Source organism: Plectropomus leopardus, chromosome 10 (genome assembly GCF_026936395.1).
Source record: "Plectropomus leopardus strain MGB_pleo_1.0 chromosome 10, ASM2693639v1, whole genome shotgun sequence".
Lineage (NCBI taxonomy): Eukaryota > Metazoa > Chordata > Actinopteri > Perciformes > Serranidae > Plectropomus > Plectropomus leopardus.
The window spans coordinates 36,865,043-36,892,111 of record NC_142185.1 but is presented as its reverse complement, the minus strand read 5'-3'; the positions used below and the strand labels follow the sequence as shown (position 1 = coordinate 36,892,111).

General features: G+C 41.5%; 1 protein-coding gene across 2 annotated transcripts; it reads left to right on the top strand.

Annotated features, from left to right (window-relative positions):
- The first annotated feature begins 4,233 nt into the window (after positions 1 to 4,233).
- Positions 4,234 to 26,952, top strand: LOC121939286 (MAGUK p55 subfamily member 4-like). Of its 2 annotated transcripts, XM_088083810.1 has the most exons (21): positions 4,299 to 4,483; positions 7,073 to 7,139; positions 8,290 to 8,411; positions 8,499 to 8,576; positions 9,319 to 9,402; positions 9,475 to 9,606; positions 14,114 to 14,195; positions 14,283 to 14,368; positions 14,902 to 14,973; positions 16,431 to 16,627; positions 18,511 to 18,569; positions 19,265 to 19,282; positions 19,693 to 19,734; positions 19,818 to 19,838; positions 20,127 to 20,165; positions 22,039 to 22,206; positions 22,815 to 22,895; positions 23,220 to 23,313; positions 23,875 to 23,983; positions 24,951 to 25,085; positions 26,046 to 26,952. In XM_088083810.1, exons 2-21 carry the CDS (start codon positions 7,118 to 7,120, stop codon positions 26,229 to 26,231), a joined length of 1,827 nt encoding a protein of 608 aa, XP_087939936.1. In that variant the 5' UTR covers positions 4,299 to 4,483; positions 7,073 to 7,117; the 3' UTR covers positions 26,232 to 26,952. The 2 variants fall into 2 exon arrangements, 1 of the variants encoding a protein (XP_087939936.1); XR_015777738.1 differs by lacking the exons at positions 14,283 to 14,368; positions 14,902 to 14,973; positions 16,431 to 16,627; ... (9 more) ...; positions 24,951 to 25,085; positions 26,046 to 26,952 and adding exons at positions 10,873 to 11,161; positions 12,462 to 13,672 and having other exon boundaries at positions 4,234 to 4,483.
- Positions 26,953 to 27,069: the final 117 nt, after the last annotated feature.

The window sequence follows — 27,069 nt, the reverse complement described above, 5'->3', positions numbered from 1 at the left end:
ATCAACATTTCCAAAATATTCTGCTTCACTCTGCTTCTTGATGGTGTCTAGCCTTTTAAAAGCGTTTTCACTGCGGCCCCGATCACTCGGCCTATATTTCCCATCATGCCTGCCGGACTGAGTAGTTTTTAGTTTGCAGTTAGTTTTGCTGTTTCATGTCAGTTTCTGTCTTTATAAAATGTCTCTTGAGAACATGCTGGTTTATAGTTTACACCATCAGTGAATTGGCTGTTACTTTTCGTAATTTGAGCTGTAACTCAGTGATTTTGGGGAGTTTTTTTCACATTGTTTTGTCAGAACATTATGATACTGCTCTGAAATGCTCGTTGTCATGAATCCTTTCATTACTGCAAACAGTGCTGAAGAAGTGGCGGAGTAATATTTTCAGTGATGTTGAAGGTGTGTTGTCATGCAGATTTGGGGAAAATTGAAATGTAAGTACTTGCTGTATGACTAAATTTTTTAGAAATCTGGAAAATGTGGTTGTTTGGGCTGTTGCTCAAACTACCGGCTGGTTGAAAATCAGCAAAGTTTCCCTTTAAGTGACCCGTAACTTTCAAAGTCTTACAGGAGGTGAGAATGTGGTGACTAAAGCAACAGAGAGTCAAACTTAAGAGTGATGTCATGGATTGTTTTTTAGTGTGTGTGTGTGTGTGTGTGTGTGTGTGTGTGTGTGTGTCTAATTAGTGCGCTGCAGTTTATGTGGATAACAGCATCGTGCAGCGTGCAGGGGCCGGCGGCTGATGTAACGATACTGTAATGAGTGTCATTAGCGTGCAGCCTGCTGTCAGGGGAGCGGCCTGACTGCAGCCACTTCATACAAACAGCTAATTATGACCCAGCGGTCACAGTGTGGTGGCCTCGGAGGACGTCTGGGATCAGAAACAGGAGATACAGCACGCTTCATTATTACAAACACATCAAAACACTTTGTACTAAGAACCAAAGTCAGTATCAGTATCAGTCAGAGTCGCTGTGTCAGGTGGTCAGCAGGTCATTATTTATCTCTTTGGTCCTTTGAGAGCAATTAAACACATGAACACAACTGCAGCCTCTTCACAACAACACGACTGTTGGTGTTTGTTTGACTGATTTAAATAAAACCAATTAGCAATAACAGTCTACAAAGTTCAATTAATAAAGTGAATGCTTTTACTTTCTTATTTGTTCGTTGTTAAAGTTGTTCTTGTTAACAGAAGAACAACTCAGAAATCTGTAGCTCTAGTCAATAGGACAGAGTAGAGCTGGGTGATATGGAATAACACTTAACGCGATATTTTTTTTCATATCAGTCGATATCAATATGTATCACGATATACATCAGATCACTTGTCAAATCAAATGTCCCCTTTGACTCCTCAGTGAGATATGAAGATATCATCAGGTTAATGTTGGTTTAAATATTTATTCTCTGTCAGACATTGAACATGACAAATATACTGTAGAGCAGCATCACCAGCTGGAGGACCTATTCTACTAAAACTCACAGAGGTCCAGGTACTAAAATGTCCTCCCAGCGAAGGTCCGAGCCTCAAACCTAAAATCAATATCACCATTATTGAACATTTTACTTTGATTACGATCAATGAACGATTATTTTGCTTTTTGCTCTTTTTTCTGTGGTTTGTTTTTTGTCCTCATAGTTCACTGACACAGTGTCATGTGACCATGGTGTGTTGGAGTGTAATAAACATATGATTTATTATTATTTATTAAACTTTCCAGCATTATATAAAAATGAAAAGCTCCATCTGAGACAGACTTCAGGTAAATTGAAGCACATTGTGCTGATAATAGTCCAACCTCTCCTGACTGCAGGACTCTGACTTCAGCTTCTGTCAAACTTCTGTGCTGTTAATCATTTTACTCAGGAATTAAAAACTTTTGAGTCGGCCTACTTCTCCTATAGCTGCCGACAGCCTGCCGACATTCACAGTTAGAGAAAGGCTGAAAATAAGCTCATGTGCTGGTGGCCCCGGGCCCCCAAAACATTACATCTGCCCCTGGTAATAATAATGAGAGCTCAGCGCGAGCGGCCGGATGAGACACAAAGTCGTCTGTAGAAGTCTAAAGAAGTTACTTTCACCTCTGCAGATGTGTCTCCTGCTGTTGTTCAGCGTGACGGCAGCAGACACGTGCTCTGTTTCACATCTGTGTGGGATGATCCGCCGGCTGACCGCACATCTGCCGCAGCTGGTCGTGTAGAGGGCAGGAGAGGTTAACTGGGACGGTTTGATCTGTCCTCCATCGTCCTCTCTGACTCCAGACTGTCCAGTTCCAGCCCGACCAGAGCTGTCCCTCCTCACCAGCTCACTTAAGCCCCAACACGCCAACAACAGAGCACCGGTTACTCCAGTCCGCTCTGTCCGTTTGACCGCCGGGACAGCCGCTCACATGTGACCTTACGACTCTTTACAGAGATTCTTCACTGATTTTCAACTTTGTATCAAAACACCGTTAACTTTACTCTCTGTAAACAGAGTCTGTCATGTCTGTCATGTACGTGCAGCTCTCCGTCATGTATGTGCAGCTCTCGGTCATGTACGTGCAGCTCTCCGTCATGTATGTGCAGCTCTCCGTCATGTATGTGCAGCTCTCGTTCATGTACGTGCAGCTCTCGTTCATGTATGTGCAGCTCTTGGTCATGTATGTGCAGCTCTCGGTCATGTATGTGCAGCTCTCGTTCATGTATGTGCAGCTCTCCGTCATGTATGTGCAGCTCTCGGTCATGTATGTGCAGCTCTCGTTCATGTATGTGCAGCTCTCCGTCATGTATGTGCAGCTCTCCGTCATGTACGTGCAGCTCTCGTTCATGTATGTGCAGCTCTCGGTCATGTATGTGCAGCTCTCGGTCATGTATGTGCAGCTCTCGGTCATGTATGTGCAGCTCTCGTTCATGTATGTGCAGCTCTCGGTCATGTACGTGCAGCTCTCGGTCATGTATGTGCAGCTCTCGGTCATGTATGTGCAGCTCTCCGTCATGTATGTGCAGCTCTCCGTCATGTACGTGCAGCTCTCGTTCATGTATGTGCAGCTCTCGGTCATGTATGTGCAGCTCTCGGTCATGTATGTGCAGCTCTGGGTCATGTATGTGCAGCTCTCGGTCATGTATGTGCAGCTCTCGGTCATGTATGTGCAGCTCTCGGTCATGTATGTGCAGCTCTGGGTCATGTACGTGCAGCTCTCCGTCATGTATGTGCAGCTCTCGGTCATGTACGTGCAGCTCTCGGTCATGTATGTGCAGCTCTCGGTCATGTATGTGCAGCTCTCGGTCATGTATGTGCAGCTCTCCTCCTCAGCATATCTTTTGCAGAACCTTTGAGGTTTTTCTGGAGAATATTCTGGAGAGTAACTGTCATTGTTCTGGATAGTTGTATAATAATATACATACAGTTGCATAAAGTAAACATATTTGTCCTCTCCCATATTGATACGAGTACAAGAACTTAAATTTTAGAATTTAGAACAGATAAAGTTAACTATGGACAATCATGGGATTAATTATGATAAAATATTTGGTTTGATTGACAGGTCTAATATTTCTCACTACCTGAGCAGATATTTTCTGAATTTTTAATTTTTGCACCGGCCACTTCTAATTGTGTTTGTAGTCTTAATTTATTTGCATTAAGATTATTTTAAGATTTTGGGGAAAAAAAGCTGCACTGAAACACGTCTCCTGTTTGGGCCACCATGTTTTCTTACATCTGCCTGATTGTGTGGCGTCTCTGTTTCTGGAGGATCAGCGTTAATCTGTGAGGAGGTGACCCAGTGACCATTACCCTGTGATAACCCACCACACACACACACACACACACACACACACACAGATGTTGCAGCAGGATTTAATGCATCACAGCTACAATTTCTGTGTGTTGGCCTCTTAACACTGTGGTGCCTGCTGCTGCTGAGCATGTCTGACCTGCCGTGTGTGTGTGTGTGTGTGTGTGTGTGTGTGTGTGTGTGTGTGTGTGTGTGTATGCGTGTGTGTGTGTGTGTGTGTGTGTGTGTGTGCTAAAAGCAGTAAAGAGTTAAGAAGCTTTGTGATCTGTTGAAGTACTTAAAGTGAGTGAGAGAGCGAGAAAATGACAGCGTGAGGAGGCGATGAGCGAGTGAGGGGGTGAGGGGAGGTTGTAGATTTGGAGAAACAGATGGAGCGTGTGACACGAGGACGAACAGGGGACCGAAAAAGATTTTAGAAATACCAGAAGAAAGCGGAGAGGAAAAGAGGAGGAGGAGGAGGAGGAGGAGGAGGGAGGCTGGTGGTTGGTGGATTAAGTCGGTTGGAGAGGATTAGAGTCTGTTTTGGTTTGGTAGTAAAACACGTCCATGTCAGTCACCACTGACTGCTGACACGCTCACTCTGCTGATTCACCGCAGAGTTCACACGCTGACATAAACTGGACCAGGAGAGGACCAACGAGAGGACCAGGACCACCAAGACCATCAGGACCCCGAGGACCACCAGGAGGCCCAGGAGGTGGTGAGTAGGTCTGATTTCACAGTTTGGGATTAGACGTGTTGTTTAATGAAAGCTGAGCTAAATGCTAACAAGCTGACAGTGACAGCGCTCACATGAGAGCGATGGTTTTCACTGTTTTATTTGCTAGCATGCTAACATGCCTTTAAACCAGAGCAAATTTCAAAAGCATTGGAAGAAGGATCTGAGCGAGAAAATAAGAAATGACCTCGAAATTTGCACAGAAAGTTTAAAAAAAAAAAGAACATTTGTTGAAATAAACAGATAAATCAATTAAGATTTTCAAAGAAAAAAGAATGCATGACTTGGAAAAATTAGTTAAAAAAAGAAATAATATTTCTGTTTTTGGTCATACATTAACCCTTTGAAACATGAGAAAACTGGCATGATTTTTTTCAAAAACATTGAAAGAAGGCAGTGAGCAAGAAAGGAGGAAATAACCACAAAATTTGCAAGAAAAAAATAAAAAAAAAAAAAAAAAAAGTATAGGAAAATGAGAATATGATAAAATAAATAGATAGATAAATTAATATTTACCAAAACAAATCTGGGGTAAACAAGACTTGGAAGAAGTGGTAAAAAAAAAAAAAATCAGTTTTGGTCACAAATTAGCCCTTTGGCACGTAAGAACATTGACGGGATTTCTTTCACAAACATTGGACGAAGGCAATGAGCAAGAAAAGAACCAAAGGCCAAAAAAATTGCACGAAAAATTGGAGGGAAAAGTACAAGAAAATTACCTGAAAATTGTTAAAATAAATAGATAAAACAATTTGAATGTACAAAAAAGAACTGGGCAAACAAGACTGAGAAAAAGTGTTGAAAAATCATAATATTTCTGTTTTTGGTCATACGTTAAGCAAACTGGCAGGATTTCTTTCAAAAACATTGAAAGAAGGAAATGAGCAAGAAAAGAAGAAATTTCCCCCCAAAAAAGCAAGAAGACATTAAAAAAAACCCCCAAAACAACAGCCGGAAAATTTGTTAAAATAAATAAATAACTAAATTAAAATTTAAAACAAACAAAAAAGGTAAACAAGACTTGGAAGACATGGTGAAAAAAATCATTTTATTTTTATTATTTTATTATTATTATTTTTATTTTATTATTTTATTTCTGTGTTTGGTCATAAATTAACCCTTTGAAACGTGAGCAAATTGTCAGGATCATCCAGATTGATATCAGCTCCATTTCCTTTTCAAAATTATGGGGGATTTTACCAGTAAACATTTTGGTGATTTTTTTCTTTAAAAATCACCAAAAATTTTAAAGAAAAGAAATAAGGCCAAAACCCACAAAGAAAAACCAAAGCCCTGTTTTTTGGCTGAGTTTGAGTTTATTTTCTAACCAGTGTGAACAGTCGTGTGGTGTTTAACGCGGCTCCGACAGGCTGCGTGACGTTCTCAGCTGACTTTTGATGACTTTCAGATCCAGTTAAGTGAATCTCTTCCTGGACAGTGTGAGTGGAAACGGAAGCTGAGTCAAGATAAGAAGCTAAAGAGGAGAGTTAGCATTTAATGAGCCACATTTAGTCACCTGCTGCTGTCAGAGGAAGGACCAAAATAACACGCTCGAGCGTGCGAATGTGACGGAGTTCAACACAGCTGTTTTATAACATTCACATACAAACGTTAACACTTCCCTTTGCTTTATTATTTCTGGGTGTCATTCTGGGCTTTTGACTCTGAATTTGTCATTTTGACTATTTTCCACCTGATGAGGTCATTTTGACCATATTTGGCATATGGAGGAAATACATGCTATTTCCACTAGGTGACCTGTCACAGTCAATGTAGCTGCTGATCACTGACATATCCCAGACTGTCAGCAGCTACACTCACACACTGACATATCCCAGACTGTCAGCAGCTACACTCACACACTGACATATCCCAGACTGTCAGCAGCTACACTCACACACTGAGGAGGAGGACACTGAAAATAATGCATTTTTGTCATTTAAAAACATAGTGGCATCATGACAGAAACCTGATGATTAGGATTGATGTTGGTTAAAAAAAAAAACTCAATGAAAGTAGAAAATCATGTTAATGTATGATATTTTTTAAAGCTTGATTTTGAAAAGTGCATTTTGTGCGCATCGTGATACAAGTGTGTGTGACATTAAAGCATACCCTAAAGGGTTAATTATTCAAACTTTATACCACCCTATAAGACAATAACATATCCGGCAAGAATAAAAAGGTTTCTAGATCAATAACAGCAGTGAAAGTCTGCACTCGGTCTGCACTTCAGTACAAATCCACGTACTTTACTTGATTTACTTGACTGACTTCCTTTTTATGGAACTTTATACGTCTGCTTCACTACATTTTAGAGACAAATATTGCACTTTTCACCACACTCCAAAAATGAACAGATGGTTTTAACTTAAAAAAGACTGCCGGGACTGACGTAAAATTTCAAGTGCACTGAATTTGAGAAGACAAGCTAATTTTGTTATGATTCAACTTGTCATCTCAAATTAAGTCAACATAAACATTTCAGGCTGATCAGTGATTCATTCACTTTTTAAAAATTTTTAAATGTTTTTTCTTTATTTAATTTAATGTAATATTATTTTATTTTAGGTGGAAGAAGCCTTTTTTCCACTGCAGTGAGTCTGGACAATCACCATGAAACAAGCTATGGAGGACGGTGAGAAACACACACACACACACACACACACACACACACACACACACACACACACACACACACACACACACAGCTGTATATCTGACCCCCAATCATTGTTTTAACGAGTTTTAACCCTGAACTCGAGTCTTAATTTCACTCTAATCTGATGTGAAACCTAATTCAGCCGGTATTAGTGTGTGTCTGCGGGGTCACGGCTCCTCTGTCACGTTAATCCCGTCTGAACCAAACATGTCTGTTTTTCACCCCGAGCTCAGGAGAAACCATCAGCCTGAAACATCTGCTGTCATATCACACACTGTTCAGTCATATCAGACTCTACAACAGCTGAGTGTTCGACAGCCACAGCACTGAATCAGACACATCAGCAGAGGTGAAAGTGACTTCTTTAGACTCTACAGACGACTTTGTGTTAGTTTCAGCTTTAATCAGACTTTGGATGAATTAGAAACACCAGGACGCAAACCAAAATTAACCTTATGATATCTTCATATCTTACTTAGGAATCAAAGGGAACCTTCAAGCTTGACAGAAATAGTGATTTGATGTATATCGTGATATATATCGATATCGACTGATATTTAAAAAGATATAGTGATAAGACTTTTTTCCGTATCGCCCAGCCTTACGTCCCAGCGTTAGTCACCATGTGCTTTCTCTGTCTAAACAAAACCACGCGCAGCATCATCCCACCATGTGCTTGTTTTGACATCCTAGTATCATCATCCCCAAATGTCATCAGTAGACGCAGATCCCTGTATCTGATCTGTAGAGTGTCATATGTAGACGCCAAAGTCCACTGACAAAGAGGCAACATCAAAGTCAAAGTCAAACTTTTTTGCCAATTCTGACATGTTTGTTAGACATACAGGGTCTGAAGCTGCTTTTCTCTCCATGCTCACGGTGCAAAGAAAAAAGATTATTAAGATTCTTTTTATTATAAATAATCCAGCAATACAAAGAAGAAAATATAGACATGGTCTATGTACGTACTTACATATGCTTTACATACATATTCACATATGTGCAGTGTGGGTTTGTGTGTGTGATGTTACGAGCTGTTAGTTTAATCTACAGCAATGCATCATAACTTATAGTATCGTCCTCTGTGTGTGTGTGTGTGTGTGTGTGTGTGTGTGTGTGTGTGCAGGCGTCAGTGAGGTGCTGTCCTGCGTGGTGGAGGACGTCAGTCACGCCGTCAGCAGAAATGTGGGCGGAGCTCAGCTGCTGCATGAACTGCTGAGTTCACCGTGGCTTTGCGCTCTGCTGAAGGTTCGACTCCACTCAAAAAAAAAAAAGAGGAGATTCAACATGAAGGTTTTGAGCTGTGACATCATTTCCTGTTTTGTCTCCCTTCAGGTTTATGAGTGCCTTTTGCAGTTCGAGAGGTCGGCACCCCGACCGCTGCTGCCTTACGCCTCCGGACTCTCACACGAGGTTAAAGACGCACCGCCTGACACCATGCGTCTGTGTCCAAGAGGCCAGTCGCATCTGCCCCAAACACGTTTACAGGATTTTAGGATGTTTTTAGGATTTTAGAACGTTATCCAGGTTTTTGGATGTTTCAAGGATTTTAGGCCTTTTCTTTTAGGATTTTAACGCATTGCCAGGATTTCAGAATGTTTCCAGGATTAAGGATGTTTTGCAGATTTTGGGGTGTTTCTCGGATTTTCGGACATTTCTAAGATTTTAGGACTTCTTTAGAATTTAAGATTATTTTGAGGATTTTTGGCTGTTTCTCAGATTTTAGATGGTTTCAAGAATTTGAGGACATTTCTAGGATTTTAGGATTTTCTGATTATTTTAGGGACACTTGGATTTTGGGATGTTTCTTGGAGAATTTTCCAACATTTTGAGGATTTTAGGATGTTTCTAGGGCTATATGACAGTACTCTAATTTTATGACGTTTTATGAATTATAAAACATCAGTGTCTTATCTGTGTCCTCTGCCGGGGATGTGGGGGATCCTCCTCTGGCTCTTCTTTGATCAACAAGCTCTATTTTGAAGCTGTTTTAGGTCTCTGACACCTGATGGAGACTAAAAGGACAAAAGCTATTCCCAGTGTGAATCACTTGTTTTTATTGTGAATTTGAATATTGTTAGGGGGCCATATGTTGAGTATCAGTGGGTTAGACTGTTAGAGCATCAGTGTGACTGTCTCTCTGTCTGTCCATCAGATCATGTCCACTCTACAGAAGGTCCCTCGTCCCTCAGCTGAAGTCAGAGAGCTCTTCAGCCTCCTCAGCTCTCCTCACGTCCAGGTGTGTTTCTCTCCGGAGCTGCTGCAGATCTGCTGTTTGATGTTTTGTTAAAATCTGTCTCCTGTCGCTCAGGCCCTCCTGTCGTCCCACGACAGTGTCGCCCAGTCAGACTACGGACCCGTCTTACCTCCTCTGCCCGACGAGATGCCCGAGGACGAGGAGGCCATGAGGATCGTCTGTCTGGTGAAGAACAACCAGCCGTTGGTGAGACACAAGCTGAAATACGTCACGTGTCATATTTGACCTCATTTGAAGTGTTTTGCTGGCTCTCTGGGCTGTTCCTCGAACCACAGGCTGAACGCACGCATTTTCATATTGCCCGTCAACCACGCCGCCACCAGCACGTCCACAGAGTGTAGGAACAGGTCAAGAGACAGACCCGCCCCCCTCTCTCACTCTCAAACTCAGACCGAGATTTGTGTTTGTGAACAGGAAGTGGGTGCCACAGTGAACAAACGGAGGCTGAGAAAACTGAGATCAGTGAAAACAGTAAAACTAAGCAAATCGAATATATATCATCAAATATAATCCAAAATTCTGTGAGCCGGTTTCTGTTTCTCTGCTCAGATGTTTTCAGAAACATGTTTCAGCTCATTGTTTAACTGGAAAACAAATGTCACCAGCCGGCTGCCATTGTGTCAAACAGACGCGTTGGCGTTGCCTCGCCCACCAGCGGGAGCGTTTATTGGTCTGATGCAGCGCTGAGCATTCTGGTAGTTGTAGGTTTTCTACCTGTTGCAGAAAAGCGAATGCCACCGTCCTCCTTCTGTTTCCTCTTTTCACATAGCACCGAGTTCAAAAGTATTTTATCGTCTTTGTCCTGCAGAGACAGACTAGTTTTATAAATATTTTTCTAAAGGAATGAAACCTCGGCGTCGATCCAGCACCGCTGTCGTTCCTCACTCGCCTTCACAAACACAGCCATCAACTGCAGCCGCTTTATTGGAGGTTCCCAAAAACACCCGAAAGAAAATTGGGGATGCAGCATTTGTCAGTTACGTCCAAAAACTCTGGAACATACTGCCTACAGACATCAGAGAAGTAACCTCGCTAAATAATTAATTAACTGGCTCTAACTTTGCACACTGCTGCACCTCTTTAAGATGTTGTATTTTCCCCAATTTTATGCATTTTATGCATTTTATATTAGCCTTATGTTTATTAATAACGTCGGTGGGTTTTATTTTATTTATTTCTTCTTCCATCTTATGTTATGCATTCTGTGCATAAAATTTTTATCTTTATTTTATCTCACTTTTACTAGTTTTATCAACTGGATTTCATCCATGTGAAGATTCATTCTGTGTTTTCTGTTCTAATCTTATTTTTATTTTTGACATGCGGTTGCATTTCTTGTATCAAAGGTGCTATACAAATAAAGTTTATCATTATTGTTATTATTATTATTATAGATAATTCTTTTAAAGTGAAGCGATGAGAAGAGACATTTCTTTTCTTTTGTTCATTAAGAACGGCGGTGAGCGCAGAGGAAGTGCAGGAGACGCAGTGATCTGTAGTCGATGGGACAGCCTCCGCCGCCTCACGTTGGACCGCCTCGTCCCTGCGAGGAGGGCGTGGTCGGGGGAGGAGCTGAGTGAGGCTCAGCCTCTGCCCCTCCCTCGAGGAGGACAGTCCCGCCCCTTTCTCCCCCGCTACCAGTCGACAGGAAGTTGCTGTTTGTGTCCGCAGAGCAATGAGCTCTGGAAGAAAGGGCTCAACCAATCAGCTCCCGCCGTTTTTAGCCCCGCCCCCTGCACCGGTAAGAGGAGGAGGAGTCGAACAGTGACATCATCAATAATCCATCCATCTTTTCATTCAGTCATTCTCTGTCTGATCCGTCATCCAATCACAGAGCAGCGACAGGAGCAGCTCACCCAGCAGGAGGCGATCACAGAGCAAAAATCACATGCATGGAGAATAACATCTTTGATGTGCGCCTGAAAATATTACCGGTGGTGACGCCTTTACGGTTCATGCACAAAGACAAAAAATCACATGGTTGTGAGGAGTTCAATTTTTGGTGCCTGTTTTGCATCCTGCAGTCGCTCGTCAGAACATCTTTAAAGTTTTGCTGAAATAACGCGATCGTTCGGTAAGCTCGTAGTCACGGCGCACATGAAGGACTCTGGAGCTCTGCCAAATCTTCCAACACATCCTCACTGCCAAACTTTGTCAAATACAGTCGCTGTTTCAGTGGTCGTCTACGTCAAACGATGACGCTCTGGCATCATTTTTTACTCTCAGGAACAGCGCGTCAGTTCAAACTCGTGACATGCGCTGTATTGTTATGTCTCCACATGCTGGCGGGAGGCGTTAAGTTTTTGCGTTGCCCATCTGTCCGTCCGGCTCTTTCTTATAAAAGTGACATCTCAAAATTTATTTCACTCGGTGCGTTCCCCTTAAACCCTCAAATTGTGCAAATTGAAATTGTGATTTTAAAATACGCCTGATTGAAACACGTCAATTTTTAAAAAACTCCCCTTTACTGCAAAAAAGTTTTTCCTCTGGCATGAGGTGATATTTGCGGTGATTGTAAAAAGACATATTGGCCAAACTGCACTTAGTCTTTTCTAGGTCACGTGATGCTATGAGGTCACATGACTGAATCCACAATTCCTCTGTGAAATCATGGACTACATCTCCAGGAAATCCCTCATACGTGGCCGCTCAAGGGGCTCACCTTTCCATCATGGCTCCATAACACGCCTACGAGGCCTCGGATTGGAAATAATGGCGGCTAGTTTGGTGGCTGCAATAGAAATAAAGCTGCTGATGTTTTGAACATCCATCGCCATGGTTACTGGGATGCTCCTGAATCTGCACATCATAAGACCACAGTCTTATTAAGTCATTCATTCATCTCTGCGCTCAGAAGTCTTTGTTTGTCTGAATGTTTCTTTTCGCTGGCGGCACTTTTCCTCATCGTCCATCAGTCATCATAAAGTCTTCATCGTCTTTTTCATCTCGCCATCATTCCGCTCGTTTTCTTTTTCCTGAGCTGCTGTCTCTTTCAGTGATTTCACGTCTCTTGCTTTTTCTTTTCTCCTCCCAACACGGAGGCTCATTTTCAGAGAGTCTCATCGGAGGAGAGCGCGCCTCCACCGGAGGGAGCAGTGACGACTACGCCTACCCTCCTCCTCCGGTGCCGGCGTTCAGCCTCAGCCTCCCCAGCTCCCCGCTCTTATACCAAAAGGCGGCAGCAGGAAGACACTCGAGGAACGTCCCCACGCCCGGCAGGAGCTCCTCCTGTAGCGGGACGACCCCAGTCAGAGCTCACACGGCGCCGTGCAGTCCGGCGCCGCATCGCTCCACCCGGCAGCAGGGGGTCAGCACGCTCCCCTCCCCCGGGAGGCAACATGAAGGTCACGCTCGATCTCACCGCCAAGACGAGCCTCTGAGTCGGCCCTCGATGACCCACTACTCCACCGCACCTCATCACAACGGACGCCACAGTCAGCCAAACCTACGCCCCGAGGACGCCAAACAGCGCAGCGTGGAGGAGCTCAGGTCCACCGTTCACACCGTGGCGAGCAGCATGGAGCACGGCACGCAGGATGTCCGCCACCTCGGCCAGAAGATGGTGGCGGCGACGGAGCTGATCGCAGACAGCGCGGAGGAGAACGCTCAGGCGCTCAACCTGCTGGCCGAGGTGGTCGACAAACTGCAGGGGCTCATCGTGGCCAGCAAACACCCCGAGGTGTCGCCCCCGCCGCGACGGCCCAAAGGGCGCACGCCTCCGCCGCCTCCTCCCAGGGTCTCCTCCATGTCTCCAAAGGCAGTCCGCAAACCTCCCACACCGTACCCACGCCACCTCTCGTCCTCCTCTTCCTCCTCGTGCTCCTCCTCGTCTTCCTCCACGTCTGTCAGCTCATGTACGGATGGCTTCGCGGCGTCGAGGAGTCCCAAACGAATCAACGGGGGCTCCAGGAGGACGGCCCTGACACCTGGCGCCTCCCACAGAGCGGGCGGCGGGGGGAGTAACGGACAGGTGAGGCTGAACAACGGGACGGTTTCTCGAGCTCCTCTGGAGGACCAAGACTGTAACAGCACGGGCTGCCTGACCACCAAGAAGAGGAAGAACAAGTAGGCCGAAAATAGACTCCTCTCAGAAACCGACTCAAACACCTTCAGCCTTTCAACGCAGCTCCAAAAATCTACCGTTAGTTTAAAGATCAACGTTTCAAAATGACCCAAACACAGACCGAATTCAGCTCTCAGACCACAGACTCTGGATTTATCACTCGAAGGAGAAAAAGCGAAATATTTCAAGGTACAAAAAAAGAGCATTTTCTTACCAAAATCTCCCATTTCATCCAAAACTGAGACCTCGTCATCGTCTCTGTTTCGCCCTTTACAGTCTGTCAGTTTTTACAAAATGACAGGAGGCCAGGGGCCAGTCACTGCAGCCCCATACGTCTTTCTAGCATTTTAGGACATTTCAAGGATTTTTTAGAACATGTCTACTGTATTTTGGGACAATACTAGGATTTTATTTTTTTTAATGCTTTGCTTTGGAAGAAACAAAAGACTTTATGCAACATATTTCATACATCAGTTGGAGTTTTTCAGTCGTTTGCATCCCTCCATCTGTATCCTCCTCATTATATCCTCCTCTGTTCCTGCAGAGCTTCTCTACTAAAAGCTGCTCGCTGCGTTTGAAGACATCAATAGGTTTGTTAAATTTGGAGTAACTGTTTTTTCTGTCCGTCAGGGGGCGACGATAAAGAGACACGAGGAGACGGGAGAGATCTACATCGCCAGGGTGATTCACGGAGGACTGGCCGACCGTAGCGGTGAGATAAAGCTGCATTAAATCTAAAGTGCAGATATTAAAAAACGTGATCAAAATGTGGATAATAACATGAGTTGATGTGTTCCAGGACTGCTCCATCCTGGTGATCTGTTAGTGGAGGTCAATGGAAACCCTGTGGCGGGTCTGGAGCCGGAGCAGGTCATCCAGATCCTGGTAGGTAAAATAAATTTGTTAAAAAACGTACAGCAGAGGAGAAAGAGGCAAAATCCTCTGCTCCTTCAGCACCACGGACAGCGTCCTGTGTCTCCTGCCCCTCCTGTATCTCCTGTATCTCCTGTATCTCCTGTGTCTCCTGTATCTCCTGTATCTCCTGTATCTCCTGTATCTCCCGTATCTCCTGTCTCTCCTGCGTCTCCTGCGTCTCCTGCGTCTCCTGTGTCTCCTGTATCTCCCGTGTCTCCCGTCTCTCCCGTCTCTCCTGCGTCTCCTGCGTCTCCTGCATCTCCCGTGTCTCCCGTCTCTCGTCTCTCCTGCGTCTCCTGCGTCTCCTGAGTCTCCTGTATCTCCCGTATCTCCTGTCTCTCCTGTCTCACCTGTCTCTCCTGTCTCTCCTGCATCTCCTGTGTCTCCTATGTCTCCTATCTCTCCCGTGTCTCCTGTGTGGTGGCTGCATGTGTTCAGACTTGTGATTTTCCTCTGATTCTTGATGGTTTATCAGTTATTAATTATTTGTTTTGTGGTTGCAGATAAACTCTCAGGGGACGATCCTGTTTAAAGTCATTCCTGATGCAGCTCAGAGCAGCAGCAGCCAGACGTCGGTATGAAAACATCCAAACACTGCTGGAGCTAAGTACTTTATATAAGCACAAAATAGAAGTACTACTACTTTACTTGAGTATTTCCATTTTTGTGTTACGTCATACTTCTACTCCACTACATCTCAGAGGGAAATATTTGTTTGACAGTTGGTATTAACAATAAGGAATCTGGTTAAGTTAACATTGTACTGCAAAATCATAACTTTAACTGCTTTAAGTGCATTTTGCTGATTACATACTTTTACGTGAGTAAAGTTTTGAGTGCAGTATTTTAGTTGTATTAGTACTTTAACTGCAGTGAAGGATTGAAATACTCCTTTCATAGAACATCCTCAGATGATGGACTCAGGCTCTCTGAGGTGCTCTCATAATGATGTGACATCACAATTAAACAAATCTCCTCAACACAAACACATATATTTACTATTAACCCCTTTAGTGTCTGTTTGTCTCATTTTAGTCTCTCTTCTTCTTCCTGTTGTGATAACTGTGTGTGTGTTGATGCATGTGTCCTAAATGTAGTCCAGATTGTGTATTTGAGTGTAATCAGTGAATTTGCAGCTCAGCTCCTACAATAAGTCTAAAATACACTGTGGAAACTAAATAGTTACATTCAGACTGTTCAGGTCCAAAAATGCTCCATTGAAACCCATTCAAACTGACATTTTTGATCCCACAGCCATCAGAGCAGAAAAACAGGACTTGTATTATTTCTGGGTGTCATTCTGGGCTTTTGACTCTGAATTTGTCATTTTGACTATTTTCCACCTGATGAGGTCATTTTGACCATATTTGGCATATGGAGGAAATACATGCTATTTCCACTAGGTGACCTGTCACAGTCAATGTAGCTGCTGATCACTGACATATCCCAGACTGTCAGCAGCTACACTCACACACTGACATATCCCAGACTGTCAGCAGCTACACTCACACACTGACATATCCCAGACTGTCAGCAGCTACACTCACACACTGACATATCCCAGACTGTCAGCAGCTACACTCACACACTGACATATCCCAGTCTGTCGGCAGCTAAAAATTTTTTTTCATTTTTTGCGTTTTTTTTTAAATGTAAAAACACAGTGGCATCGAGACAAAAGCCTGGCATTCAAAGGGTTAAAATTATGAAACTTAATGAATATTTGATATTTATGATTAGGACTGATGCTGGCTAAAAAATAAACTCAATGAAAGTATAAAATCATATTAATGTATAATAATTTTTGAAGCCTGATTTTTGAGAAGTATAATCTGTGTGCAGAGTGTGTGAGTGTGAGTATTTGACACTGCAGAAAAAATAATAACGTAAAAAAATCAGTGTTGCTGAAAATCATTGACATATCCCAGGCTGTGATAACCCCCCAAATTAAAGGGGTTATATAAGGGTTAAAATAAAGCTACTCTGCTGAAAACAAACAGTGACTCCTCCGCTCTCCCTCTGTCTCCGTCAGGTGTTCATGAGGGCGATGGTGGACTACTGCCCCCTGCAGGACTCCTCCATCCCGTGTCCTGATGCCGGGATGGCGTTCGGCAGAGGAGACCTGCTGGAGGTGGTCGACCAGTCCGACGCTCACTGGTGGCAGGCCAGGAAGCTGCCCCGCACGGCGTCCTGCGCCGGGCTCATCCCCTCTGCCAGCATGCTCAAGAGGTGACGCCGCACACACCGTCACACACACCCTCAAACACCCTCAAACACGCCGTCACACACACCCTCAAACACCCTCAAACACGCCGTCACACACACCCTCAAACACCCTCAAACACGCCGTCACACACACCCTCAAACACCCTCAAACACACGCCCGTCACACACACACCTCAAACACCCTCAAACACACCCTCACACACACACACACCCCCTCAAACACCCTCAAACACGCCGTCACACACACCCTCAAACACCCTCAAACACGCCGTCACACACACCCTCAAACACCCTCAAACACGCCGTCACACACACCCTCAAACACACCGTCACACACACCCTCAAACACACCCTCAAACACACCCTCAAACACCCTCAAACACACCCTCAAACACACCGTCACACACACCGTCACACACACCCTCAAACACCCCCACACACACCGTCACACACACCCTCAAACACCCTCAAACACACCCTCACACACACCGTCACACACACCCTCAAACACCCTCAAATACGCCGTCACACACACCCTCACACACACCCTCAAACACACCGTCACACACACCCTCAAACACACCCTCAAACACACCGTCACACACACCCTCAAACACACCCTCAAACACACCGTCACACACACCCTCAAACACACCCTCACACACACCGTCACACACACCCTCAAACACACCGTCACACACACCCTCAAACACACCGTCACACACACCCTCAAACACCCTCAAACACGCCGTCACACACACCGTCACACACACCCTCAAACACACCCTCAAACACACCGTCACACACACCCTCAAACACACCCTCACACACACCGTCACACACACCCTCAAACACACCGTCACACACACCCTCAAACACACCGTCACACACACCGTCACACACACCGTCACACACACCCTCAAACACCCTCAAACACACCATCACACACACCCTCAAACACACCCTCAAACACACCCTCAAACACACCGTCACACACACCGTCACACACACCCTCAAACACACCGTCACACACACCCTCAAACACACCCTCAAACACACCGTCACACACACCCTCACACACCCTCACACACACCCTCACACACACCGTCACACACACCCTCACACACACCCTCAAACACACCGTCACACACACCGTCACACACACCCTCAAACACACCCTCAAACACACCGTCACACACACCCTCAAACACACCCTCAAACACACACCCCCACACACACCCTCACACACACCCTCACACACACCCTCAAACACACCGTCACACACACCCTCAAACACACCGTCACACACACCCTCAAACACACCAACATAACCCGTTATCAATAACTGTAGATAAAAAATATGTTCCAACACTTTTATTATCAAGTTTATGTTATATTTCCGAAATGTGCTTTTCAAGATTCAGCTTTTTTGTGGTTAAGAGGAAATTAAAAGCAGCTGTAGCTCCTTCTGTCTGACACACACAGAAATATATAAACAGATATTCAAATGATATAAATTAGAGCAGAAAAACATTTTACCAAAGGAAGAAATAAAAACTAAAACTATAATTACTGTATTACTATTCAGTTATTTAACTACCATTTAATCATTATTTAGACTATAATTAATGAGGAAGATATACACATATACATACTTGGCGATTTTTTTGGTCATTCAGATTTGGTCAGGTGTTTAATTACACGTCTTTCTGTGATGTGACAATCTCCGAACACATTTTAATGATCATTTACCCGGACGTTAAACGTTGTGTTTCTTGTCTTTGTCTTTGTAGCTGCGTCATCATTCATCATTAATCCTCCGTCTGTCTCTCTGTGTGTCTCTCTGTCTCTCTGTGTGTCTCTCTGTGTCTCTGTGTCCCTCTCAGTAAACAGAGGGAACAGTGGTGGTGTCAGCCGTCACAGGTTCATACCTGCATCAGACCCTGTGAGCACCAATTATCAATAACTGATCAATCATCTATATTCATCTACATCTACAGCCGAGTGAAGCCGGGAACATAAATATGGTTTACTCACTTACTTACTCACATACTCTTACTTATTCAGTTACTCATGTATTTCTGTACTTGCATAAATCCGTACTGACTCGCTCACCGGGGAAAGTCTCATGTCACTGATCATGTCTGTAAATGCAGCAGATTTCGGTAAAAAGTGTCGTTCGTCATCTTTGATCCCTGAACAGACGTTACAGAGTTACACTGATATGAGAGTATGAGATATAAATGAACGCATTACTGAAATACTGTATAAGCTGCAGAGCTCTGATAAAAATACACAGGGTGTTGTTGTACTGCGATATCAAGTACTAATGAAAACACAGAAGCATAAAATACAAACGGGACAAATCATGAAATTGCATCATCTGTTGCATCATTTTAAACACAAACGGAAACATTCAGAATAAAAACGTAAACAAAAGATAAAATCACACAAACTGACAGCAGATTAAATCAGCTGACTGTGTGTGTTTCATTATATTTCTGTACTTTTTATCTATTTCTACGTGATGTGAATGTGACTTAAAACTTGAATCTCTTTAACAAACTGTCTTTTCTCTGTGTGTGTGTGTGTGTGTGTGTGTGTGTGTGTGTGTGTGCGCGTGTGTGTGTGTGTCCTCAGTGACTCTGCCTGATAACGGTGAGTAAAAACATATAAACATATATTTAAATGTTATACATTAGAACAGAAAAGAACACAGCAGAGTTTATAAATGTAGCACTTTATTATGTTTTCCAAGGAAGATATACACACAAAAATATGTAACATGTCAAAATCAGATTCCGATTATTAGAACAAAATATTCATCTAATAAATTACATGTTTGATTCGAGATGTTTTCTCTACTTTTTTCCCTTTTTGCATATTTATTTATAATGTATTTTATGATTTATTATGGGATGCTGTTGCTGTCAGGACATTATTATTATTATTATTATTATTATTATTATTATTACATTTCATAATTCAGGCTGAAAAGTTGATTAAGAAAAGACATTTATATTTTGCTTCAAAACTCCATAAATTGTTTCTGTTTTTATTTGTTTTAGAGGACGATCGTTTACAGTCTGATGACAGACGCACAGCAGCAGGTAAAATACGTCTGACTCACTCATAAATATGTGAAGCAGTTTTTACAGACTGACATGAATCATCGTCTCCTGTTTCTCTGCAGATCTGGAGGAAATACACTTTGGTGAGTTTGACACTAATAAGATTTTAGATTCTGCTTCATCGTCGCCGCAGAGTTCAGAAATATAGTTTATTTTCTGAACAGAGATGTAAAAATCAGAAAACTGCAGAGTAATAGTATAATGTGTATAGTGGTGATCTGAATGTAGAAGTATTCAACTTTTCTCTGCTCCTCAAAGCAGTCTGGACTATGAATACTATGCTATAGATTATTTATTATTTTATTATTTATTATTATTATTTATAATTATTATTTTAAAAAAAGAGTTTCTGTGATGTTTCTTTGTTCCAGATGAGAACGACTCTGATGTAACTGAGGGAATCTACCTGGGTAAGACCAACACTTCTTTATTCATTCATTCATTCATTCATTCATTTAATTCAGTTCGTTAGTTAATTAATTTGATCTTGTTGGTTTGTCAGTAACTGATCATGAAGAAATGTACTGCTCAGATTGATGACAGACGAATAAAATAAAGAATGTAAGAAGAAAAAGCTAATTGCTTTGATTAAATGAGCAAACGTTTTTAATCAGTTCATCAGAGAAGTTGCATATGTTGATATTTCAGTTTTCACGACCAAATATTTTCTTTAATTTACTACAATAAACTCGTATCGTTGTTTTATTAAAACCCAAACTTCAGTTTAGCCGAGTGTCAACAGAAACACAGTGAACGAATGAATGAATGAAAAAATGAACAAATGAATGAATGAACGAATGAATGAATGATGAATAAATGAATGATTGAATGAATGAATGAATGATGAATGAATGAATGAATGAATGAATGAATGAATGAATGAATGATGAATAAATGAATGATTGAATGAATGAATGAATGATGAATGAATGAATGAATGAATGAATGATGAATGATGAATGAATGAATGATGAATGACTGATGAATGAATGAATGAATGATGAATGAATGAATGATGAATGATGAATGAATGAATGAATGAATGATGAATGATGAATGAATGATGAATGAATGAATGATGAATGACTGATGAATGAATGAATGAATGAATGATGAATGAATGAATGTTGAATGAATGAATGATGAATGATGAATGATGAATGATGAATGATGAATGATGAATGAATGATGAATGATGAATGAATGAATGATGAATGATGAATGAATGAATGAATGAATGATGAATGAATGAATGAATGAATGAATGATGAATGATGAATGAATGAATGAATGAATGAATGATGAATGAATGATGAATGATGAATGATGAATGATGAATGAATGAATGAATGAATGATGAATTAATGAATGATGAATGATGAATGAATGAATGATGAATGAATGAATGAATGAATGAATGATGAATGAATGATGAATGATGAATGAATGAATGAATGAATGAATGAATGATGAATGATGAATGAATGAATGATGAATGAATGAATGAATGAATGAATGATGAGTGATGAATGAATGAATGATGAATGAATGAATGAATGAATGATGAATGATGAATGAATGAATGAATGATGAATGAATGAATGAATGATGAATGAATGAATGAATGAATGAATGAATGAATGAATGAATGAATGATGAATGAATGAATGAATGATGAATGAATGAATGAATGAATGAATGAATGATGAATGAATGAATGAATGAATGATGAATGATGAATGAATGAATGAATGAATGAATGATGAGTGATGAGTGATGAATGAATGAATGATGAATGAATGAATGTTGAATGAATGATGAATGATGAATGAATGAATGAATGAATGAATGATGAATGAATGAATGATGAATGAATGAATGATGAATGAATGAATGAATGAATGAATGATGAATGATGAATGAATGAATGATGAATGAATGAATGTTGAATGAATGATGAATGAATGAATGAATGATGAATGAATGAATGATGAATGAATGAATGAATGAATGAATGATGAATGATGAATGAATGAATGATGAATGAATGAATGTTGAATGAATGAATGAATGAATGAATGATGAATGAATGAATGTTGAATGAATGAATGAATGAATGAATGATGAATGATGAATGAATGAATGATGAATGAATGAATGAATGAATGAATGAATGAATGAATGAATGATGAATGAATGAATGAATGAATGATGAATGAATGAATGATGAATGAATGAATGATGAATGAATGAATGAATGAATGAATGAATGTCCTCCCCCAGCTGGTTTCCGGAGGAGTTTCCGTCTGTGGAGGAGGACGTCTTTCAGGAGGAGGCGACAGTCCTGCACCTCCTGCTCCCCCAGCAGCAGCGCCCTGTACACGCCCTACGAGGAGGTGTCTCTGTACCAGCGCCCCCCGCAGGAGAACCACCGCCTCATCATCCTCATCGGTGAGCGCTCCGGGAACGTTTCATCAACGCTCCTGTAACGTTCTGTTTCCTCTCACTGTTTGTTCCTCTTTCGTCCTCTTTTTCCGTACGTTATCTTCTGTGTTAACCCTTTAAACGTGGGCAGACTGGCTTGACTAATTAAAAAAAAAGAGGAAGAAGGTAATAAGATGAAAAAAATGCTTCAAAGTTTAAAAAGTTCTGTTCAAAAAATAAACATTATAATAATGAGAATCATAGTTCTCTGGACGTTTTTCTAGTAATGTTGTTATCTTATGTGTTAACCCTTTAAACCTGGGTAAATTGGCTTGATTTATTGTTAAAAAAACCAAATATGATCATGTCATTATCATATGATAATTGTAGTAGACAACTGTAGTTATTCAATTAGAAACAAAGTTTCTGGACAGTTTTCACTACATTTTCTTCTTGAAATTTGCAAGACATTTCTTGCTGAGTTGCTCGTTGCCTTTTTCCAGATGTTTCTGAAAGAAAAAAAACTCATTTGTCGAGGGTCCAAAGGTTTTAATATTTGTGAAAGGCGTCTGAATGCAGCACAACAGAAGTGATGCAGGTGTGAAAGGGTTAAATCCCTCTCTCTCTGCGTCCAGGTGCTACACGAGTCGGAGTGAATGAACTGAGGAAGAGACTCATCAAACTGAACCCGTCCACCTTCCAGGGACCCGTACCTCGTATGTGACCTCCACTGATCCAACACGTTTATTTAAAGTGACTCCGCGTAATAAGCTCTGTGTTTTACGCGGAGCGCCATGTCGTCTGTTTATTTCTGCATCATATGATTTTTATATAATCAATATCGTGACACGTTTATTTAGTGCATTTTGGTTAAAAAACATGTCTTATTATGTGAATCATAAAAATGCATGAAACTACAGAAAAGAAGGTAAAAATGATGTCAGACTTAGTTACGTTCACGTGAAGAAAAATACGCTGAAAAACGTGTGAAATAAATAAAAGCGCCTTGGCTCTGATTGGCTGTCGCCCTGTTCCTCCAGACACCACTCGTCCAATCAGAGCAGGCGAGCAGACAGGAAGAGAGTACCACTTTGTCACCAAGGAGCTGTTTGAGTACATGGTCTGTAACCACAGGTAACCTTTAACCCTTTACGCTACTTCACCTTTAACCCTTTACGCTGCTTCACCTTTAACTCTTTACATACTGTTTTGTTGTTTTGGGTTTTACTGGATATTTGATTTTAGTACTATTATTTAGAGTTTTACTTCACTCTGTTGTGTGTTGATGTATATTTGTACCCATGTTGATGTATATTTGTACCCATGTTGATGTGTATTTGTACCTGTGTTGATGTGTATTTATAGCTGTGCTGATGCATATTTGTACCTATGTTGAAGTGTATTTGTACCTGTGTTGATGTGTATTTGTACCTGTGTTGATGTGTATTTGTACCTGTGTTGATGTGTATTTGTACCTGTGTTGACGTGTATTTATAGCTGTGCTGATGTGTATTTGTACCTGTGTTGATGTGTATTTGTACCTGTGTTGATGTGTATTTGTACCTGTGTTGACGTGTATTTATAGCTGTGCTGATGTGTATTTGTACCTGTGTTGATGTGTATTTGTACCTGTGTTGATGTGTATTTGTACCCGTGTTGACGTGTATTTGTGCTCCTGTCGTGTGTTGCGTTCAGGTTCGTGGAGTACGGCGAGTATAAAGGTCACCTGTACGGGACGAGCTCTGAGGCGATCGAAGAGGTGCTGAAACGAGGACGGATGTGCATCATCGACGTCGAACCACACGTGAGTTTCTTTTTTATGATCAATAACATTATTTCATTCAGAGAAAAGCTGAATTTAAAGACATAAATGTTAGTTTTAATCATTGTTAACGGGTTAATTAACTCATCGATTCACTATCTGCCAGTTATGTGGTTTCTGATCAGTTTAATTATGTCATCAGAAGTTACTCCAGTGGAAATATGTGATATAGTTTCATCGTTCTGATCCAGAAAGTCCTTCTGAGGCCTGAGACTGAGATGAAGTCTCACTCGCTGATATTTTAAGGTTTCATAAAGTCTGAAAGAAGACGGAGAGCTTTCACACATAACCAACGTTCAGTTTATTTCCCAGACTTCACTTTTCTTGTGCTGCTGTCAGACACTTTTCACAAGTATTTAACCCTTTGAACTCTGAGCTCAGCCGTGTGATTTCTTTGACAAACATGGGGAAAAAAGTAATGAGCAACTTGACAAGAAATTGCAAGAAATTTGTGAATTTAGAAAGTGATTTTTAAAAAGCGAGGGGGAAAAACTATATTGATAGCTTATTATCATTTCCACATATTTTAAATGATGTTAAATGATTCTTATTTTTTTAAAGTGCTTTTTCCAGCTCTTTTTTTTAACTTTCTTTTTATTTATTGATTTATTTGTTTGTACTTTTCTTTTCATACTTTTAACTAATGTCTTGCTAATTTTTTTGGTAGTTTCTTTAGTTGCTCATTGCCTTCTTTCCATGTTTTTTAAAGAAATAAAGCAAATTAGTGCAGATTTCAAAGGGTTAAGGGTTAAAACGCGTTAGTTCTTCACTGAGCTCGTCAGCTCTTTCTGCAGACGAACATTTTCAAAATCACAAAAAGTAATTTTATTAGTTTCCTGAAACAGCTGCTCACTTTGTTTTTTTATCAAACAAACAGGAGGAAGTAATGCCTCAGGTGGGGACTATTTCCTGCGGCGGATTAACACAGTGATGTTGGTTTTGTTGTCAGAGCATCCAGCCGCTGCGGACGAGGAAACTAAGGCCGTATGTGATCTTCATCAAAGCTCCGAGTCCGGAGAGACTGAGAGAGACTCGGAGAGACTCGAGGATCATCACCAACTGCTCCGTCAACAGAGCCTTCACAGTAAGAGCTCCCCAAAAATAGCACCGCGCCTGTTTCTTAACCCTTTAAAACCTGGGCCTGCCTGCTTGATTCCTGTCAAACGCATGAGGAAAAGACCTGAGCAGTTGGAGCAGAAATGACCCAAAATTCACCACAAAATTAGGAAACCACAAAACAAGAAAATGACTTGAAGATTAGCACAAAGAAAGAGAGAAAAAAAATCCAAACAAAAAAAAGAACTGAAAATGGGACGTAAATACATACATAAATACGTAAATAAAATAATAATAATTTTTTTTTAAAAAAGGGGGTGAAAAACAAATAAATAAATAAAGGAAATGACCTAGAAAACTGCCTAAAAATTCTAATAATTCAGTTAAAAAAAATAATATAGAACAGGGGAAAGCCGAGGCTGTAAACCAAAGAGTTAATAAAACAGTTTAGTCAATAATGCCGACAAACGGCGGACAGGAGTGAAGGCAGAATGAAGTAGAGACAAAAAAATTACACAAAAACGGTAATAAAAAGGCGTAGACACAGAACAATGAAAATAACAACAACAACAACAACAACAACAATAATAACAATAACAACAACAATAATAATAACAATAACAACAACAATAATAATAATAATAACAACAATAATAACAATAACAATAATAACAATAACAATAATAACAATAATAATAATAAGCACGATCAGGGCGGACTTTAAAAAAATACAAAAGTAAAAAGATCAATTAAAATTAAAAGAAAAATAAAAGTTTAAATGAATAAATAAAATTAAACGATGAGTTAAAGGACACATTAAAAAACAACTTAAAGGAAGAATTAAAAGACGACGTCCCATAAAGGCAGATCTATAAAAACGTGATTTTAAAGACGTCTCTGATTCTGCAGCCGTGAAGCGCGACATTAATCTGACGTGTGAGACAGCAGAGACGGAGGGTTTGACGTCCTGGTGTTGGTCGTCCTGCAGGAGGAGGACTTCGTGGAGCTGGAGGAGGCGTCCCGGCTGGTGGAGGCGAAGTACAGACAGTTTTTCGACCGCGTGCTGGTGAACGAGGACCTGCAGGACGCCTGCATGCAGCTCTTCTCCATCATCCAGGAGGCGCAGGACGAACCGCAGTGGATCCCCGTCAGCTGGACTCGGCCGGAGGAGTGAGGAGGGACGACGAGGACGGGACAGAAAAAAACTCAGAGAGAGAACAAGAGGAGAAAAAGAGGATAAGAGTCGGATGTTGGGAAACAGTGAGTGATGATGAAGACTGGGGGAGGAGGTGAATTTGGGAGAAACAGAAGAGAGGCAGAGCGAGGAGGTGAAGGACGTAACGACACTGAGGAGACTAAAGACATTTTCCTTGTTTTTGTTTTTAAATTTGCACCAAAACTCTGAAATAAAACGAGTTTGACTTTTTTCAGGTGCGGAGGAAGAATTTCACCTCCATGACGAGTTTCAGGCCCCACGGACCACAGAGGAGTCTTTACTTTGTGTTTTTAAAAATCCTACGATGAATGAATGAACGAATGAAAATTTATTTCAGACGTGAAAACTAAATAAAGTGAAATCAGTTCAACAAATAAGCAGAATAATGAGAACACCGAAAATGAGCCGCAAAAACAGCCCACCTGGTGTCTGCTGTTTTCTCTGGACCAGACTGCGGTGCATCTTTCCTCTTTGATTGGCTCTCTGTGAATGAGTCTGAGGTGAAGCCGAGGCTCCTCACCTGTACACCCTCCTGTGACGCTGTGATGGTGATCTTTGAGCACTTCCTGTTTCAGATCTGTGCAGAAGATCTCCACTGTTAATGTCAAATTATACATTTATTTAGTCTGTGATGCTGTTGGAAACATTAAAGCACGTCACGTCTGTGCGTCTCAGCGTGCTCAACTTCTCTCTGTCTCTGTCTGTCTCTGTCTGTCTCTCTGTCTGTCAGTGTCTCTGTCTCAGTTTCTCTGTCTTTGTGTCTCTGTTTCTCTCTGTGTCTCTCTGTGTGTCTCTG